The following is a 21,221-nucleotide window of genomic DNA, read 5'->3' on the forward strand; positions in this document are numbered from 1 at the left end:
ATTATCACAAGTCTTTTTTCACAGCTCACCGACGATATGCAACATCCTTTCGGTCATTAAAGGCGGACTTTCAATGGGCACCCATCAACCTGCCATCTTCTTACAAGCACATCAGACATCCTTTATTTAAGAGGCACGGCTACTACTCACTCAGCAGTTACCCCACTCAGAAAGGGTTAAAAGACAATTTATAGTTGTGTGCCTTAGCAGTTCCTGGCATTTAATGTAATTACACAAGTGCAAACAGATAATGGAAAACATCCACGCTTTCAGATACAAGCACTGCAGCGTGCATTGTAGTCAAAGAAAATGATTACTTGTCATTTCTCTTCGCCCCCTTTCTGTCACATCGTAACAAATGTGCATGGCTTTTGGATGGTTCCAAAAACAAACCTGAGATTGTGTTAAATGGAGAAAAAAAAAATAAAAATAAATTCCGCACCCCTCCCATGCACGTCTTCCCTCTTAGAGGAGACGGCACAAGGACACAAACTCGTCGCTTCTGTTGACAAGCCATTATCTGTCCGTCGCTCACCACACATGCGAGACACATCGCTCACACACTGTTATTACCCATAAATATATGTGTGTGTGTGTGTGTGTGTGTCGCATGGTGGTTGGGGCCATAACTCTGGTTAAGCTTCCACAAAGTGTGTCCCTCAGGTTCCGGGCAATCTTAGGTTGACCTAAGATTAGGGTCAGCATTGTTTATGGCTTTGGAAGGAAAGGGTCTCGAGTAAATCAATGTAATCTCCGCCTACATAGAAAGCTCCGTACCACTGATAAGAATGTATTGTCAAGGGCAAGTCTCTCACACGCACGCGTGCACGGCTACTTTGGTTTGACATTACGATTTAAATGGCTCAGTAATAGAATGACATCAAGACGTGAGAGAAAACAAAAAGGAAATGAAAAAAGATGGAGATGAAGGGAAGACGACAACCTCGGCAGGTAATTGTCTTGCCGCGAAAACATCATTGGCCGTTAATGTGAAAAACGGTGGATAGATGACATCTAAATAGTCGACACGCTTTTTTTTTTTTTTTTATACCTGTCAATTTGTCTCTCGCCTTCCATCTTGTCTTTTTGCTTTATTTGCGCAAATCAATAATAAAACCAACCGATTGCAGATTGTGCCGATAAAAAAAAGGTCCCCCCTGGTTTTCTCGCAAACCAAAATTGTGACGTCAAAACCGGATTGGGCTGAATTCTTGATGCATTGAAGGGCAAACTTTCCAAACTGCCTCCTAGCTTTGATGAATCGTAGTCTCGCTTGGCTTGTTTGGATGATAGCGTTCACACTAGAGTTCATTCAAACCGAGCCAAACGAGGAAAGTGTCAACGCAACCGAAAAAGTAAAGCTCCTCTTATTTTCCAACCCATAATGCCGCTCGCCCATGTCTATTGACACAAAGGAAAGAAAGAACTAAGCAATTTAAGAGAGAAAATTAAACCGAGGCAATAGGGAGCAAAAGGAAAGATAAAGGGAGCGGAGGAAAAGGGGGGGTGGATGAAAGACAACAGGAGGAGGAACGCGGAGCGACGATAACCCGTCTGGAACAAGGCCAGAGTCATACGGGACCTGGTCCAATGGAAAACCACAGAGGCTGCCTTGTCCCTTTTCCCTCCTCCGGTAAACAGACAAACGGTTGGATTCATGTTGGAACTAAAAGGCTTTGTTCTCCTCAGTCGGGAGCTTTGAAAAACAACAACAATGCCAATAAACACCCAACAATAACACCAAGGACGGCGGGCGTCATATCAGCCCAACCCAGAGGTTGGTATTAAACAACACAAAACAAAGGCGGTGGAATGAAACTAAATGAAATGGAAGTACACTAAGGATATTAAAAAAAAAAAATAACACACGGGGAGAAGCCAGGCTGTATGTAGCCAGAGGCCCGTGGAACGAAAACGCTTTTGAAGAAAAAACGGCAGAGAAGCCGCGAGTGGGAGGGATCAGAAAAAGGTTGACGGGAGATGCAGCCAAATCCAAGTTAATCTGTCCAATTAGTTCTTGGTAATCCTTCCACTGTCACGAGGAAGAAACGCAAGTCATTCCTCGCGAATTAAGCCCTCGCTTCCAAACATCTCAGTGGGCCTTCAAGATACACATTTGCACTCGCAAAGCTTTTCATCCACGCTTGCCTCGGTCGGGGTTAATTACATCGCGGGTCATTACCACAGAGTTCAAGACTCACCTGAGATCAAAACGGCAAGCGGGTAAAAAAAAAAAAAAATTAAAAAAATGAAACGCGCGTTTTATTGACTCCGAAGCCACTTAGTTGAGCTTAGATGTGTTTTCTGATAAAAATACGCCCCCCTCGACGGGTTTAATTGTGTTGGCGGAAAATAGCTTAAACGTAGCGGATTGTGAGCGGAAGGTGCAAATCTTACAACTGCTTTCTTCCACTGCAAAGAATTCCACTGCCGACTCGACTAAAAAGAAGCACAAGTGATGTATATTGTGTGTGTGCCCCCCCGTGCACGCGCTCGTGTGCAGAGATAGGAGACTCCTGCGCTTCTATTTTTCCATTAATCCATGTGATGCTGAGCTTGTGCGGCAATAGCAGAAATGCGCTCGGTGTGTGTGTGTGTGAGAATGTTCATGCTTTTATGTGTGTGTGTGTGTGTGCATGTCATTTTGGAGGTTCAACCTTTCTGGATTAAAGGCTACTTCATCAGCCACAAACTCTTCACTCCAACTCTATTATCTTTCACTCTTCAGACAAGAGCAATAAATCACCGCGGGGGGGGGGGGCGGCGAGAAAACTGCGAGTGTGGTCAAGCACAAAAAAAGGAACTAAGATAGAAAATCAAGAAAAGGTGCATAGAAGACTCAACATTTGTTAACTTAATCGGCATCAAGTTCAGCTATTTATATAGTTGCCAGATTAGCGTTTGAGCGGTGTTTATTTTGCACACGTCACCGCCTTTAAGGTTTTGCCGTTAAATATTCAGTTAACTACAGGTGGTGGGATCAAACAAACTTAAGCAAACAGAGAAGGCAAAGGCATCATTACCATTTAAATAACATTTCCACGGCTCTGTGTGCGTGGCGAGGCACGCGTGCACAATTCCGCAACCTGCCGCGTTTGTACGGAAAGCAGCGGGACGTCGTTTCAAATATTAAAGCCACGGAAAGCATGCTGGTTAGCAGTATGGAATGCGATACGATATTTCATGTATTCTTTCAAGATATCGCACACCGTGTGATGGCTTTATCGGGAGTGGTGGGGAGGGGAAAAGAAAAGATTCAGTCAAGTCGCTTCAATGCAAATCAAGTAATGGTTAGCTTGTTCACATCTGTCGCGCTTGTAGAGGATGAAACGTCGCATGCAGTGGAACTTGTGCTTGCAAACATTGTACGATTGAGCAATCAAAAAAATCTGTTTTGTTAAGTTAAAAGTGGTTCTTAGATGGCTGTGTAAACAAGTTCATGGCACACCACTTTTGACTCTGTGACAGTTTAAGAAATTAAGAGCGTTTACAGTCTCTAAGGCAGACAAGACAACATTTAGTAATTTGATAGCAAAATTCTAAACTATTCAGCAATACCCACGTGTCAGTCACAAGTTTGTCGTGTTTGGTGGCTGTTGAAAGGACGACCCTTCGCTTTGTCATATTTCCAAGAAGATTCATTGTCATGTGCGGTGGGTGGGCGGATACGGGAATATCTTATTTTTAAAAACCTGCAATGCTGCCGTCTGTTGGCAATTGTGCATCATTAAAACTATATCAAAGATCTTATTTTGTAGTTTGCCGAGCACCAATAGCGCCTCCTGTCGGACGAGTAAGCTCGTTGACGGCAGCGGACGTTCTCCAGTTCTTACTGTCAGAAGCTGCAGTCGGCCACTGCTCTCGCACAGCCACTCACACGCAGACTCATCCCAGCATGCCGTGCTTCTTACATTTTGACCTAATGCATGAGGAACTGGAACACATCCCCTACAGTAATGAATGGGATTCATCGATCATCCATTTGTGGTTGCATTTATCGATGGTTGCAAAATGAGCGGGCACATGCAATGAGCTTTTGTCAAATGCCGCACCTCTCGGCTGTAATTCGGACGACAAGCTCCGCAAATGTCCACTATTTAGTGGACAAAGGGGCTTCATTTCAAGTGAATTCATTACTCCGTCGTGCGCTGATGGACCGATAGCCGCGCATTGTGTCGATCACAAATGAGTTACCATCGTTCACGCAAACCTGCGAGTGACAAGAAGATTAATTTCCACTCGGTCCAAAAAGGAAACTGTTCAATGCCGCCCCCCCCCCCTCCCTCGCTTTCAATAAACACGCAATATCACACACGCGCGCAGACACACGCAAACATCGGCTGGCGGACATCAGTCAGGCCCTGCAGTTATGAATTTTCATCTCTTTTTCATTTTCCTTCACAAGTTTCATCATTCTCACGCCCCTCTCGCCGCGCGCGCGCGCCTTCACTCTTGTGTATTTTCATCATCTCCCACCACTGCCGCCTCATTCTGTTTCTCATTGCTTTTCTTCAGAGTACCAACCCCCCCCCCCCCCCGCTCTGTCCCTCTCCCCCCAGGCCAGCTGTGTTTTTATTTCACACGTTTATTTCGACAAATGTCAGACAGAGTTTTTGCCCTCTGCCTATTGATCCACTGGGAGAGTAATATGGAATGAAGAAAGAGAAGAGAGGGGTGAAGCGAAAGACGAAGCCGGCGCAAGTTGGAAGAACGAGACTATGAGGGTTCGGTGAGTTTTGACGCCAGATGGACGAACTCGTATCCAGCTCAGACCGGGAAATATTAACAGCGCTGATATTTTGACTATTTATTTGCCATTGTTTCTTACCTGCACATTTTGTCCGTGTAATGAGTGGCGGTCCGGCTTTGCCCGTCCCGCCCTCTCCCGGTCGGGTGAGCAAGACCCTGATCTCATACTCGGTGTCCGGGTCGAGATGCCATAACTTATAGTTGGGGGAGTTGACTGCGTGGGTCTCTATCCAACTGCCGGATGTCATCCGGTACTCCACCTTTGGAAAATTCATGTTCAGTAAGTCAACATCATGATCAACATTATATATTGTCGCTGTCTGGCGGAAACCTCATATGTCCAAATATGGTCAAATTATTATTATTATTTTTTTTTTTTTCCTAAATCAATTCTGATGATTCGGCCCTACTTCGTCTGAAATCTTTATGTCATTTTAGCCAATTTAAAGCGGTGAAAATAGCAAATACACATAAAAACACAGGTGCGCCTATACAACTTCCGATTCCTCCATTTGCAGAAGCTGTGTGGTGTCACCATCTATATTTACCATCTGGATGTTTTATTTATTTATTTATTCATTATTTTAAGACAATAATGAGTGAAAATAAGAAGTTTGGCTGGATTAAGTTGGCTTGCGTGGTTAATATGGATCAATGAGTTGCAGAAGGGCAAGCGATCGTTTGTCACGGCAGTTTTATTTTAATATCCACTTTATAGATGCAGTTAGCAGGCTCATTGTTGTATTTATCACATCACCCGTGGCTTTAAAAAAAACTTTTTGTGATGTGAAGGTGTTGTCGCCCAAAATGAAGATCTACGGTATTATGTCGGACAGACGTTCGCCGGTGTGACATTTTCAAAAGGCTTTTTGCGCGATGAGGGCGGAATCTCCTCGAAAGTTGTTATTGGGTTCCGTTGTTTTAACACTATTAGGATTCCGCCATTTTTAAATCAGATTAAAATTACAACACAATAGCCTGGTCACAGTTTTACGATGCAAAAAAAAAAAATGTTAGTAAAAATAAAAAATAAAATAAAAAAAATGTAATAAATAAATAAATAAATAAATAAAATATTTCTAACGCAAGTACACACCTCTTTGAGTATAATAGGACCATCTCCAAATATGGAGTTGGCGTTGAGCTGAATCAGCAGGTAGGTCGGCCCAACACCGAGCAGCTGGGGCGGGGCTATAGGGTGTGGAGGCTCTGGGGAGAGAAAACAATGAATCGGATCAACATAAAGAAAGCTTCGCAGAGTCACATGGGAATGACACTAAAACAAAGCAACAAAAGGAACAGGAGAGTCAGGGGAGATTCTGTAGTCGCCGTGATAAAAAAGGTCTTGGGAAAAGCGAAACATTCCGGTAATTCAAATAGGAGCATCTCGAGAGAGCGCAAGACCTCCGCCAAGGCGTATTATTTTTAGCTTTTAATCGGATTCGATCCGACAGTGATGTCAGCAAATTTAAAGTACAATGTGGAATTAATTCCGTTATCATTCCACAAATTCAAGCAACATTGTATTTCGAAAGTGGTGCAGCGCATCACATAACATAATTCAGATTTACTCTCAAACGCCAGCTTGTAGATGTGATGTTTTATGCATCGTTTCAGTTTCCGTGGCTTGGTGTGTACCGGTAGCTGCATTGAATTATAATGATCATAATCTTACAGCAAGCGCAACTTTTTGAAGACGCGGCTCATCAAAAGACTTTCTACCTTCAGAAGAAGGCATCCAAAAAGGCTTTGAACAACAGAAGTCGCTACAAACACCATCAGAAAATATTCAGTTTTTAATGCTTTTAAATAATCAAGTCAGTGGTAGACCTGCATTATTAAATGTAATCCGCTTCTAACGTATTTCAAATCACATTATGTTTATTATTGTGCAATCTTGGGTAGTTAGATTACTTTCTCAGCATTTATTTTTTTTTATTGCCGTGACTCAATGATAAAAGCAACCCAGGTGTTTATTGAAGTCCTTTTTGAGGTCGCTTGAGCCAACTATGACATAATAAAGAAGCTTCCATTTCGCTTGACTTTTGTTGAAAAATATGGGCAAGTAAGCATGCATCAATCAAGATGCAAGTACTTTGAAAGTGAAACGATCGCCCTTAAAGGGGAAGTCAACCCCAATTTCTTTTTTTTTTTTTTTTAAAGAATTTGTTCCATGCAGGCCCGCAAGTCAAAATGTGGCATTCTGATTAATTTTGCATTTGTGGAATATGAGTTAAGCAGTAAAATCCACCTGTTTGTATCCATTTCAGGGGTCTGCCATTTTGTTTTGTTTTTGTCAACTGAAAATGACGTCACCATTCCTCAGCGAAACGATGGTTCATCTGTTTTCCGAACTGAGCCAAGATTGGTCGTCACCTGAGCCTTGAGTAACTGTGATGTCATTTTCAGTTGACGGCAACGGACAAAATGGCCGCCCCCTGAGATGGCTAAAAACGGGTGGATTTTTCTGCTTAACTCATATTCCACAAAAACTCTCTTAATCCGAACGCCATGTTTCGACTAGTGAGCCTGCATGGATCATATGTGTATAAAAACATTTTTTGGGGTTGACTTCCACCTTTTATATGTCACATGGAAGTTCATTTTATCTCTCCGCTTTGGAATTCTTAAATTCCATGTTATTTCAACCAGAAAATTGATTGTACTTTATTAAATTTTTAGTATTAATAGACCAAAAATGACATAGTTGACATCTTGTACCTGAACAAATTAATGCTATCATAATAAATAAGAATAAATACCTCCTGCACACACACGCACACTGTAACATACTTCAGTAAATCAAAAAGATTCCACGTGTCTCTCACGCTGTCTTTATAAGGCAAAAGAGACGATTTTGATTGCTCTGCAGCCTTATCATAAGAAAGTATGATCACAATTGTTTTTGTGTTGACGTGTGTGTGTGTGTGTGTGTGTGTGTGCACGGGTTATTGTTCCAACACTACTTTTAATAACACCACGCATTGCTCTTCTCGCTGTGTTCCCATGCGTGCTTGTTTGTTTGCATTGGAGCGCATTTGAATGCGTGTTGAATATGGCTGTCAGATATGAAGACATCTACCCCCCCCAAGCACATGAAACAGTGCAGTTTGACAGTGCGCTAGCTGGAATTCACATAATGAATGTTGAAGCGAGTTCAGAAAACTCATGACGTCAGCGGCGTGTCTGCTAGCGACGGCGTCAAATAAAAACAACATGATGACAGTAAAATGGGAAATAAAAGCAAAAAAAAGATTCGCGTTTCAAAGCAGTTCAATCTTCCGTGCGTTAACAAGAATGCAAGTTTGTGGGTTACTTTAAAACCTAGTGACTTATCTCAAACATCAATAATAGTAATATAAATAAAGCAGCGGGATTTTTAAGTGGGTCATCAAGCGACTCCAGAGAAAACTTTGCTGATGTTGGCTACTTGCTTTTGATTTTCAGACTTCCCCCCCCCACCCCCCCCCACCCCCCCCCCCCATTATTTGACATTTGTACAGCTGACCTAAAAACAACAAATCATCAATGGCGTTGATGAGACGAGATGGGTTTGTTGTCACTATCTGTTGTATTATTAATCATGTGTGAATCCGTTTTTGGGGTCACATGTAAATTATACTACGTAAACAAAAACAGGCAAAATGTCCAATCTGTGTTATTTCCGACATGTCGCATGATTCATTGAACAATTCTTGGGAGAGAACGAACAAAAGAAGCCTTCCTTCCTTTTTTTTGTATTTTTTATGTTTTTTTTAAATATATCCTCTCTTCATTAACCTTGGCTAATATTTTTTTTGTTCATTTATCTGCAGGTTGCAATTTTTTTTGCAAATGTTAAGACAAAATCTAAGACAGGAAGAAGTAATGATGAAGCAGGAAAGAAAAAGACAGACGAACAGAACGAAAGAAAGGCAACGACAGAATGAAAATGGGCGCAACTGAAGGAGAAAAAAATGGTAATAAGGGGGAAAAAAGCAAATCAGTGCAAAAGAAGTTAAAAAAAAAGAAGAAACAAGAGCAGGGGTGGGCAAACTTTTTGATTGGCGGGCCACAGTGGGTTCTTAAATTTGACAGAGGGGCCGGACCAGGAGCACATGGATGCAGTTTTGGTAACCTCACCTCATCGGAGAAAAAAAAAAATAGTTTTAAATGAAAGTGAACAAAAGCATTGCAACAATATCTATGTCTTTGAAAAAAAAAAACTGCAGTATTTAGAAAATAAAACATTAACACGGTTCATTCATTTTTCAAGTTCGGCGGGCCGGACTCAAACGTTTAACGGGCCGCATGTGGCCCCCGGGCCGTAGTTTGCCCACACCTGAACTAGAGTATAGAAAGTGTGAGTTTAACAGCATTGGTGACTGATGATGACGGCAAACTTGTCAATAAAGTTTCATAAGGCGCTGCTGACATCACTCGGGCGGCACTGGAGGACATACGACGGATGACGTGCGTTTAGCGGATTTTCTACGCCCGCACCTGGGACTCCAGCGATCACTTGGATGAGTAAGCGTGTGTAAGGATGCAAGAGCAAAAAAAAAAAAAAAATTCCAAGTACAGGACAGCTATATGGATGAAGTGTGTGCGTGTGTGTGACAGTAATATCGCAGGAGCTTTTTAGGCCATGGCTTGCGTATAATGCAAGCTGGCATTGCGGTGTGTGCGTGTGCGTGTGTGTGTGTGTGTGTGTGTGTGTCACGATGAGGCGCTCTGTCGCTGAAGGAACCAGAGGGCAAGGCTTTATCAGAGCCGCACTCTGACAAAACAGCTACTGACAAACACAAACATGCTCAGTACAGTATTGTACGCTAAACAGACACGCACACTAACCGATTCTGTCACTTTCTTAAGACGAAGACACACTTGTATTAAATAGATGCAGCACAACTAAAGACAAATTTGACTCCTAAAACAAATAAATAAATGTTTTTCTCCTAATATTATAACTTATGTTTGTCATAATATTTTCTGCTTGGATTATTATTTATTTATTTTTTTTTTTAGTAGACTCCGCCTTCATTCTCATAACTTTATTTTTCCTCGTGTAGCATTCTGCTTTTTATAAATTATGATGCTATTGTCGTAACAATCGTTTTATTCCTGTAAAATTTCAACTTTATTCTCCTTTTCTCCCCCTCTCAAAGCATTAGCACTTAATTCTCACAATGTTTTTTATTTCCTCGTAATTTTACAACCTTGTCGTGTCTTTTTTTTTTTTAATATAACATTTTTTTTCCCTTAACATTACAACTTCATCCTCATTCTGACTGTATTCTCATAGCATTGTAACTTCCGTGATTCTTTTTAACATTTTTTTTTTTTGTTGGCATAATCTCTTTTTCCTCTAACATTCTGTCATAACTTTCCCCCTCTTTCGTCATGACATCCCAACATTTTCTCCTCACGATTTCAATATTCTCATTTCTTTTCAGAGTGATCCAACATTTAGTTTTTTCGTGATCAGAAAAATCACCTGCAACAAGTTCCATATCCACATTTTGGGACACAGCAATCAATTCACAGTAAAGCGACTCGCGAGCTAAATGTAACCCAGGATTGATAACTAGATATAAAAGCTGTCAACAAAATGATTTGCTTCACAAGATGTTTGCCATTCTCCCCGCTTGCGGGAGACAAAAACATTGACACAGCGGGAATCCCAAGTCGGATCTGCAATCACGGATTTGTGCCAGTTAAAAAAATAAAAATAAATAAATAAATGTTCTCGGCTCTGATCTTGACAGGCCCGGGACACACACACACACACACACACACACGCATGAACACACGCGCAAGGGGGCAGCAGACAATGGCACATCTCTGTCATCTCCATAAATATCTGTGGACCGGGCCTGTGTGAACCTGCTCGGAGGCAATCTCACGGTCACCCGGCGGGCCACTTGCAGCCTCTGGAAATCAAAGCCGGATCAAAGTATACAAGTCATATCAAGGAACGCACCTGTGTTTTTTTTTTTTTTTGTTTGTTTTTCCTCCCCATCTTAATTTCCCCAAACTCCCTCTGCCGATTTCACAATGGAATATATATTTAAATGCAGGAGGCATATTAAAATAAAAGCGCTGAGCATTAATGCAGCTTACTTCTGTCTTTACATACGTGCCCTGCATACATATTAAAACTGAATACTTTATTAATAGGTAAAAAAAAAGTTTGCTATGTTTTTCTTTGATTTGCTTCTGCTTCTCATCTTGATCCTCGTAATAAATAAACATGAAGTGTCCCCTTTTCACGCTCACATTTCTTGACTGTGATACCCTTCGCGCAGATTAACATTTTTATTTATTTCTTTTTTTCATGCCTATATCCCTCAGAGATGCACAAACATCTTTTCACAGCTTGCGGGAGCCCCTAAATTTCAGGCATACAATGCACTTGCTGAGCCGGAATGTATTTTTCATCATTATCATCATATCTAGATGGGTGGCATTCATGATTAGACAACAGATTCCTGCTGTGCGGCTCACTTAGCCTTCTTTGTTGGTTGTTTGTTTTTCTTACCTCTGGCACATATTTAAAAAAAAAAAAAAAAAAAAAAAAAAAAAAATCAAAAAAAGAAAAAACACCACACTATTAATGCTAAAAAAAAATATACACTAAAGCACTTACTGGCCATATTTATTCTCTCTCATTTGGTGGATAAAAAAAAAAAAAAGTACTCAGAATTATCCAATGAGATCAAGGATGTGAATCATTTCAATTCGGCACGACCTTTTACGTTTGTCTCACTTTTCTCCAGCTCAATTTGAGATTAAACCAATGTCGATTTTTCTTTGGAGTCAACCGCAAAGTTAAAGCGTCGTGACGGACAATGCAAAAGCCGTGCTGGTTAATATTCATAATCGCCGCCTTTCTTCCACCGCTGCCATATCATAAATGCAGAATGACAAATATGCCACTGCTCCTCTGTTTACTTATTCAGACATCGTCCTCATTCAGATATTCTTCGGATAATGAGCCGACTATTTACATTTAACATCCCCTCCTTCCCAACTCACCCTCTCTACCTCTATTCTACTCGCCACTCCAGAATGTCTCGCGCCTTTCGCCCGAGTGTTTCTATGCCCTCCCTGGGAGATGATCTGAATATGTGAGCTATTCAACGAGAACGGATAAAGAATCTTGTGGCAAACGCACATCGGTGGCACCTTATTAACCACACGTCAAATGCACATGACAGACGAAGCGCGCGCATTACACACACACACGCGCCACCGTACACACTCACCATTGTCCCTGTTAGTCAATATTATGCTGGAGAAGTGTATGAGGTCGTTCATGCAGGAGATGGGATGCACGTGATGGTGTAGATGAGGGATTAGGCTGCCTACATTTACGTGCATCGAATACGGCGGAAAGGAACTAAAATTTCTTATAGATCTTTTACGTTACAATATGAACGTCTTTTTAAATGCCAGTGTCATACTGATAAGAATAATTCTTCCCAGAGGAGGAGCTACTGAGTTAATGCAGCTCTTCTTCTTCCCCTAGGCCGAGCTAATGGGAGGGACGCAGGGGAACTGCCCCCCTGATGAAATATGCTCGCCAAAGTTCTACAGCCGCGTTCAAGCGACAGCCCACACAATCGGCCAAATTCCAAACAGTTGATTCACTCATTCATGCATTCACGATCTTCAGTGTAGGCCGAAATTTGGATCACAAACCAATTCTCAACAAACCCTCACCTCTGACGATAAGCCCGGCGAAGTTGGACACCCCCGAGCCGCGCTCCGACTGGGTGACGCAGCGATACAAATCTTGATCCTGATTGGTGACTTCTTTGAGATTGAATGACGCGGAGAATCGTCGGTGGTTGATGTTCTTCCTCTGAGACACGGGGATATCTTCTCCGTTTCGCCGCTATAGAGCAGAGATGGAAAGAGGTTTTGACGGCCGCAATGCACAAATGTCATCCGCACTGACGACAGGTTTGAACGTCCCTTTATTCTTATGTGCATGTCTTTACCTGAAGCCAGAGCTTATTGTTGGATGTGTCTCGCCCAGTGGCGATGCACTGAAAGGTGGCGTTCTGACCGGCGTTCACCTCAACGTCGCCAAGACGCAGGAAATGAGGGGATTTATCTGAAGGAAACAAAATGAAAAGAACAATTCAGTCAGGCTACTTTTCGGGGGAACTCTTTGCAACTTTTAGTTGAACTCACAATGTTACAAACAAACGATACATTGGCGGACATTTCGTAACCTACAGCGTTACGTTCACTATTACTACGATTTTAGATTTTAGACGAGTCCGAAGAATCTGTGGCCCAAACGTTGCCACTGGCTGCTAAGATCGCTGTCACAATGTCACAGCTTCTAATACTTAAGCACCACACTAAGGTATGGAATAAGCCGTTTGCCCCCCCCCACCCCCCGAAGAGGCTGCAAGGCTATTTTTATTCTAGAGAGGTGATTGCAATCATAGATAACAGCTGAAAACACACGCGCGCGTGCACACAGACACACAAACTGAAAGATGTACACACACAAACCTGTGTGTGTGTCCACAAATGCAGCTGTGAGAATGAATGCTTCTACTGTGGAAGTCGTCGCTCTCTATTTAGAGTTGCACCTCTCTTAATATTCACACCACTTCCAGGTCACTTTGCTGACAAAATTTGACAACCTCAAACAGCAACGACGTATACGTTTCTCGTATTATGACTCAAAATCGATTGCGTCTTTTTACAAGTCAGCCGATGTTAAATATCCGTGACGAGACAGGTGCCAAAACGGGCCTTTAATTGCTTTTATCCCGCCGCTTGCATGCACCCTGCCGACGCCTGTCGACGGCTTTAGACAAACCCGCGTACGCGCACAAGTGTTTTAGGAGGAGGCCTCTGGCAGTGCGGAAACAGCGAGGACAGAAAGCGCTTTGGAACGCAACATGAATTTAAAAAGGAGCGCGGCCCTCATCACTTTCCTGTCGGCGCAGGACAAGACGGCTACTGTTCGCTGCGTGAGTGTGCGCGCGCGTCGGCGTGTGTGCGTATTAAGAGAAAGAGAGCTGAGTGGTCAGAATCTCTTCCCTCCATGATTGACCTAATACCGTTTCATTTCCCGCTTCACTCTCCCCGATCCCCCACCCGGGTTTCTCTCTTCTCCCATCTCGCAGTCTTCACTCCCGTGTTTTACGTCTCTGGTTTACCTACTACAACATGTCTCCTCTTGCCACATCCCTCCCTTCCCCGAGTCACCTTCCGCTCATTCCCACTTATCTGTCCGCTCAGCTGCGACAGAAACCATCCCCGGTTCAGTCTAATTAGTGGCCGGCGCTATAAGCGTCGACTCAGCGAACTACGACTAATTGCTGGCATGCTAATGACTCACCGCATGGGTAGCTGAGCACCTGAATGTCATCTATAACGATGAAGCCGGTTTTTCTGTCCGATACCTCCGCTTCAAATATGACCTGTGGACAGAGAGGACAAAAAAATACGACTTTGTCAATCACCATCGAAACGATTAAATTCAAAAGTGTGTTGACAAAACGAATAAGGGTAAATTGCTATTGCCTATAGGTGCCACCAAAGCACTTTTTTAAATATATCTATAGATTTATTTTTTATATTAGACAATGGTAGGGCCTGACTAGACGAAGCTCCTCTCATCAGTTCGACAGACTAATTATATTGTCAGAATTTATACAATAACTTAACAAGTTGCATTTAACACCATCAATGCCTATAAAACACCACGCAGGGAATTTTTGCAAACCGCTCCCCGTTTCCTTTCTAGTATGCGTGTTCATAAAATAGGTAGCTTTTGTTTACTCTTCCATGACAGTTAAAACAGGTTTTCACGTTAAGGGGCATGTGAAGAAGGGTAGAACAAAAAAAACAAAAAAAAAAAAATCTGATTAACTAAAACAAATTCTGCATCCAAAATCCTCTGTTCGCAATATTTTTGGTTTAATCTTATTTTTAAAAAGGAAATAGATGGCGTGGACATGACTTGGACACACTAAACTGTGACTCACCATCTCAGTGTCAAATTGGAGGTCACATTGGGCTTACAGTGTGGCCACATTAATGGAGATTGGGGAAAATAAACCGTGAGAATGCACTGAAATGGGAAAGGGTAATGAGACAGGGATGGGAGCGGAATGAGAAACGCATATACTCGACAGTATATCCTCAGTTTTATTCTCCAGCCTTCCTGCAGTGGCTTCTATTAGTTTTTTTTTTTTTCCTATCATTTATCTGTCAGGTATTTTATGTGTACCGAAGGAGATTACTGTGGTCCAACAGGAAGAACCATTAATCTTGGCTGGTTGTTGGACTGAATATATGAATCCAAGCAGCAGACGAGAGTCATATTGTTATCTATACCTCCTTGGGGGGTTTTCACCAACTTCATCTTGTTGCAACTTTTTACGCAGATCTATCTCTTTGACATGTAAATAACTGCAGACTTGGAATGTAAGAGATAAAGTTGTACTCACATTTTTTGGATTGCAAAAAAAAATATATATATTTTTATCTATATCTGGGAATTGAGAATATTTTTGGGGAAGGTCAAGGATGAATTATTACAACAATTATTGGGAATAAATTGCAATCCGCAAAGTCGAACAAAATCCACTATGCTATTACTCGGCTGGTCGTGAATTAACTCACTTCCATCCCTGGTAGAATGAATGTACTTTTGGACGTCTTTATCCGTCAATGGGAGTGAATGAGGGTCACATGGAGAGGAAGCCTCACCAGCCAATCACAGGGCTCATAGAACCAAGAACATCCCTGCACCATTTAGAGACTTCATTCAATATTGGGAAAAGCAAAAGATCTTGTTTGCTCGTCTCGGCCGCGAGGTAGACACGATAAGGATTTGCCCGGCGATTGTATTGCGGTCAAAGTTCAATAAAATGCCATTACTGCCATCTTGCCATGTTTTAATCATCATTTCTCCTTCTCTCACAGTGTTTAGAAGCAGCGGTGAAAACATGAGAGAGGGGTTGCTATCAGGACAGGAGAGGGATTGAACCAGTTGCTGTCATTCATCAACCGCGGGAGCGTCCATGAACTGTTTCCCCGTCACATGTTCCACCTTCCGCTGCCAATCTATCGTATCATTTGAAATACTTTGGATACAAATACATGACTGGTTATTACTTGTTCCACATTCAAGTTCACATGTAAGTCACGTCACGTCAAACCAGTTAAGAATTAAAAAAAAAAAAAAAAAAAAAACAGACTCTTGCTGGTCCGCTCACATCTTTGTCAAGAAGGATGATTTGCACAGCTGTCTGGGCTACTAGCAACTCAAATGACTCACATGAGCAAAGCCACTTTCAAATGGTGATTTGCCAGGACTGCCCAGACATCACTCAGAGATTTTTTTTTTCACACTCAGCTCAAGTCAAACATAACCGAAAGTGCGAAAGATTCCAAAATATGGATCCGATCATTGGGGAATCTATCGTTGCGGTGCGGGCGTCGACCTTCTCCCCAGGCTCGTTACCATGCAAGCTTAAATGCCTCCAGAAGCGTGTTTGAACATGACGGTGGTGTCACAAGAACCCGTTTCAAGCCCTGAAAAACCTCCTTAAGCCTTCAGCAAGCAAGAATTGATTCCGTTCAATTACAACATGTTGACACGTGCGCTTCGGGCTGGCCTTCTCCTCTCGCAGTCACCGAGAGGGGGGTGGGGGGGGGGCACCAGATGGGTCATTTGGAAGATTCTTCCACCCTTCGCTTTACAGTAGCGTGATTGGCTCCCAAGGCTACGTGTATTAATCGGGATGTGACACTGACACTCATCTGCCACTCGCACGTCACCAACACCTTTGAAATTGTGAACATGTTTTCAGATATACAGATAAAAATAAATAGTGGCCACACTGCTTCACCAAAAAAAAAAAAACTGGCTAAAGCAGCAATGTCTCAATTGGCGACACGCTCGTAGTCACCCCCATCGCTTCTCACTACGGCTTTCTTGCCTGATCGTCACCTCCTGAGCCTCAGTCAACACAAATAAATCAGTAGCTTGCCTCACAGCATGAGCTGTTTGTTTTTGAAGCCGCGTGTCCAATGCGAACCCCAAAGAAATACGTCAAAGTATTTGGGCAATCTGTTATATCAACATTGACATGATTGATTTGACACACACAAAAAAAAAAAAATCCACATATTTCAAATTATTTGTGGAGAGAGTTTGAAATATGATTCATATTGGATTTCTACTTTATCTTTGACCTCACAATTGCGCAATATCAACTCTTCAGTTTACGTTACTTCAAAAAATCCCCACACTCCAAAATCAAAAGCCTTAAAAAGCCATACAGAGCAACACACCAGGTGCGGCAATACTTTTTCTCGCACAGAATCAGATAACCGTCAGTAAACACAGCTGAGAGTGGTTAAAGGTGGCGGGGAGTTCACCTGGTACTCGTTGGGCCAAAAGGTGGAGACGGCCAGTTCAGCCTTCAGCCAGTCTTTACCTGGAAAGACACAAACAGTCAAAAGAGGTCAAGTGTCACCGCGGGTGGAGGGAATTTCATAGTGGTCGAAGCGTTACCAGTATATGTTGTTACATTCCATATAGGATTGGCCAGGGGACCCTTGTTAACCTGCGGAAATCAGAACGGTTTCAAAACTACCATTTATAGTTAATAAAATAAGAATTGAATCTTGTAAAGAGATCAACACACTACCTTTACTAGGACGTTGAGTGTACCAGGACTGGAGCCATCGGCGCTGGTGAGTTGATAGTTGAAGTCAATGCAGTGAGTGTCATTCTCCTTCATCACCGGCAGCTGAAACCTGGCCTTCTCTCCAACTTCATACTGAGACACGTCCACATACATGTAGGAACCTGCACAAAGGAACATTGTGCGTCCAGGTTTGACCCATTGACTTGGAGCTTTCGTATCACGTCTTTGCTGAATACAACATTGGGTTATGAAACAGGAGTTCAGAACATTCAGATAGAGCGCGTTCTAATTGACTACACAGGAGGAATAATTCATGTTTTTCCCTGCTAATCATTAAGCAAAGAAAGGTACACAAATGTGCAACCTGGGTGTGTTTGATTGGATGCGCATCGCTGCAGCCTCACCCAGGACCGGCAAAACATGGGCAAATAAAATGTTTACAATAACTATAATCCCAGGTTTTGTAAAAAATGAAAAAAAAAATACAAAAAAATGAAAACAAATATTTAAAAAATGAAAAATATAAACCAAAATAAAACTAAAATTAAATAATAAACATTAAAATAATAATAATAATAATAATAATAATAATAAAAACTAAGAAAAATAATAGTAATAAAAAAACAACCTCTACTTTGCAGTGTTTTTTTTTGTGTTTTATTTTCTTTTTTCACGGGGAGTTCCAGTCTCAATTAACTGTGGAAAAACAAGGGATTACTGTACACTTAATATCTACTGTGGCTAACTGATGAAAAACATTTATATTGGTGACAGAACTGATCCAGATGGTTTATTAATCAGCTTAGGGCTCAACAGATGTTGAAGTGAAATACGATGAAATGTGACACTCGAATCTCCTATTTGAGCAGACCACGTATTGTGCAAAATGGGCCCATACGCAAAGCAATGCCAAATGTATGCAATCCATTTGTCTGATATTTTAGCTGTTTCGCTAATAGTGAAGACATCATAGCCACTTTCTGCTTTCAGCAGACACGCCGTGCCACATGAAACATTCTGCGCTCCAATTGTGCGCCAACAATGCTTCATTCAAGGCCGCTAATTCTATTTGCCAGTTACAATAAGCAGAATACAAATGCTACAATTGCCTATAGGAGGGTAGTGATTATCTGTCATTGTTCACATATTCTACAGCGAGAATATATCTCCCCACGAGAACGGGAGGGCAAACAGTCGCACATTTTCATTCCGAGTGCACAAAAACGTCTGCAATGCGAGCGCCCACATACACGACATGCCAATCATCGGGCTCTTCTCGTTTCAACTCTCAAATGTTGTGTCTCTCAATGACATTTTTTTTTTTTTTTAATGAGTAATCCTTGCGGCTGCAAACCACGAGCAGGAAGCAGAATGACTTCATCCGAACTGGACGGCATCCACAAGACCAGAAGAGGACTTCTCAGAAACATTCTAATATTAGTGTTGCTTGCGTAAACATGCAATAGGTGTCACTCCTCACTTAGTGACACGACGTGGATTGAAGATGCCAAGACTGTGTGCTAGCTAAAAATACAAGTATCAGTCAGAGCCCCAGATATGTCACAACACATGCCATGGAAAGATATATTTCGCTTAATCATATCACTGTCTGATGAAACTAAATTAGAGCAGATTTTTGACTCGTGAAACAAAAAAAATATTTGGATTAAGCTGAGGAAGGCCACAACTGCAAAGGGAAGTCGAAATTTGACTAGCAGTGACTTAGCAATGCTAGGCAGCATGCCTATGGAAAAATGGATGGTTAGTTATGTGACAAATAGAATCTGCAGAAATTCTGAAACAAAGGCATCTCATCGTTCGGTGCGTTGTCAAAAGCAAGCCGAAAAATCCGACGACAAGAACAGATCCAGTTTCTTCGACGGCTCCTGTCTTTGAACTGCCAATGTCGGACACTAATGGAATGACGACACAAAGTAACAAGGGCTAAAAATACCCCCGAGACAGACTTAAGACCTAGATCTGTCACATCACAGCAGTAACAGCGGAAGACGCCTTTCTTCAACATAACAACATCCTCCTGTTGGTAAAAGTTTATCTTTCACTTCATGCACCTGTTCAAATTGGAGCAAGCGATTTCAAGCCTTAAAATATTCACACGATTTATCATCATTTAGTTACGTCTTTAACGACAGCCGCTTTATTCGAAAGGCATGCGTGTAGAATTATGGCATTCTTCCCAAAACATGTTTTTGAAGAAATTGATAAAACAACATTTACTAGACAAATAAACAGCTTTATTTCTAGTTATAAGCTTGTTCCCTCCTCCTCCACAGATGACAAATTGAGAGCCAAATCGGTTCCGAGTGGAGCTCGCTGACAACATCGTGACTCAAGCGTACCGACTTTGGTCCGGTGACTCACCGTTTCAGTCCAGGAACGTTGGACCAGCCAAAACCCCTCCGACGCTTTTCAGTGTTGCCGCGAGCGGAAACGGCAATTAATAAATAAGACGAATTAATGTGGGATTTAAAAGATTAAAAGATGCCCCACCAAATAACGTAACTCGATTGAATATCAATCACAAGGCCATGTTACGATTTGCGGGCCTGCATAGAACAACATTTTTAAAGAAAATTTTTGGGTCGACTTCCCCTTTAAGGGCGATCATTTCATTTTCAAAATACTTGCATCTTGATTGTTTTAGTTACGAGTAACCACACATGCTTACATGCCTGTATTTTTTAACAAAAGTCAAGAGAACTGAAGCTACTTTATTATGTCATAGTTGGCTTGTGCATTTGAATGAATTCCGAGCCTCAGGCACTTTTTCACTTTTTTCTTTTGCCAAAAAACGGTCTTTAGAAGTTCACTTGGTATAAGAGTGGGGAATTTCAGATCTTTTTGAATTTGAAATTTCATTGATGACAGTCTACAGTCTAACATCACATTAATATATAAATTACTTCTAGGGATTTCTTTTTTTTTTTTTAGAAAGCTCGTACCCTGTAAAGAAAAATCTATATAGTCCGTCTTGTCTAAGTTGTTTTACCTCCACATCGCTGCTGCTCCCCACTTGAGATTCTCATCACATGAATTTGTAACCATACGTGAGGATCTTTTGCAAAAAAAACAGAGCGCCTGCGCCTTTATCTAAATGTCAGCAAGGTTGTGTTTTCATAATGATAAGCAAGAGAGATAAATAACAGTATTGTATTGTCATGGTAACAAAAGTCAATCTTTCACAGCTGCAGAGCAGAAAGGAATGAGACGTGAAAGACGGGAAAAGGAAAAGACTTTAAAATGGCTTTGTCATCGTGGTTTACTGAAGAGATTATTTGGTCTACTGCATTTTTATTTTTGGGATGCCCAGCTACGACTCAACATCGCATGCGTGAGATTTTACTCTTAACATTGTAAAGTAGGCAACCTTCCCTGTTCGCCTCTTTTGATTAATGACCTCCTGTTCTTAATTAGACCCTCAACCCCGAGGCTGAAAACAATTTAATTCCCCCCTCATCATCACCATCATGGAAAAAAAAAAAGAAAAACAACAGATTACGAAAGGGAAAGGGGGAGTGAGAGTAGAAGTGTGTTTTTAATTGCTTTACTAGTGTGAGACGAGCGAAAAATATCACAAATATATCCCTTAATGGGCCCTGAATTAAAAGTTCAACTGTGACAATACAAACTGTTAATTTTTTTAAATTTTTTTTATGGTTGCTTCAGCCAATTTTGTGGCACCACCTGGGCTTGCTTTGTTTTTATCTGCGTATTTAAGCTTCATCCAACATACCAAAAAAAAAAACATACTTCTTAGAAGGGCTGCACGATTATGAA

General features: G+C 41.7%; 1 protein-coding gene across 31 annotated transcripts in view; it reads right to left on the reverse strand.

Moving 5' to 3' along the window:
• Nucleotides 1-21,221, reverse strand: part of ptprk (protein tyrosine phosphatase receptor type K) — a 76,607-nt gene that overhangs the window by 23,374 nt on the left and 32,012 nt on the right. For all 31 annotated transcript variants that reach the window (XM_088285727.1, XM_088285748.1, XM_088285756.1 and 28 more), the window contains 8 exons: nucleotides 17,424-17,584; nucleotides 17,288-17,339; nucleotides 17,152-17,210; nucleotides 14,099-14,180; nucleotides 12,735-12,850; nucleotides 12,454-12,628; nucleotides 5,846-5,958; nucleotides 4,829-5,009 (listed from right to left, as the gene is read on the reverse strand). In XM_088285727.1, the coding sequence (XP_088141853.1) occupies nucleotides 4,829-5,009; nucleotides 5,846-5,958; nucleotides 12,454-12,628; nucleotides 12,735-12,850; nucleotides 14,099-14,180; nucleotides 17,152-17,210; nucleotides 17,288-17,339; nucleotides 17,424-17,584 (939 nt within the window). The remainder of the gene's footprint in view (nucleotides 1-4,828; nucleotides 5,010-5,845; nucleotides 5,959-12,453; nucleotides 12,629-12,734; nucleotides 12,851-14,098; nucleotides 14,181-17,151; nucleotides 17,211-17,287; nucleotides 17,340-17,423; nucleotides 17,585-21,221) is intronic.

The sequence above is a fragment of the Idiotropiscis lumnitzeri genome, chromosome 21 (genome assembly GCF_059441095.1).
Source record: "Idiotropiscis lumnitzeri isolate Australia: NSW breed Sydney's pygmy pipehorse chromosome 21, RoL_Ilum_1.0, whole genome shotgun sequence".
Lineage (NCBI taxonomy): Eukaryota > Metazoa > Chordata > Actinopteri > Syngnathiformes > Syngnathidae > Idiotropiscis > Idiotropiscis lumnitzeri.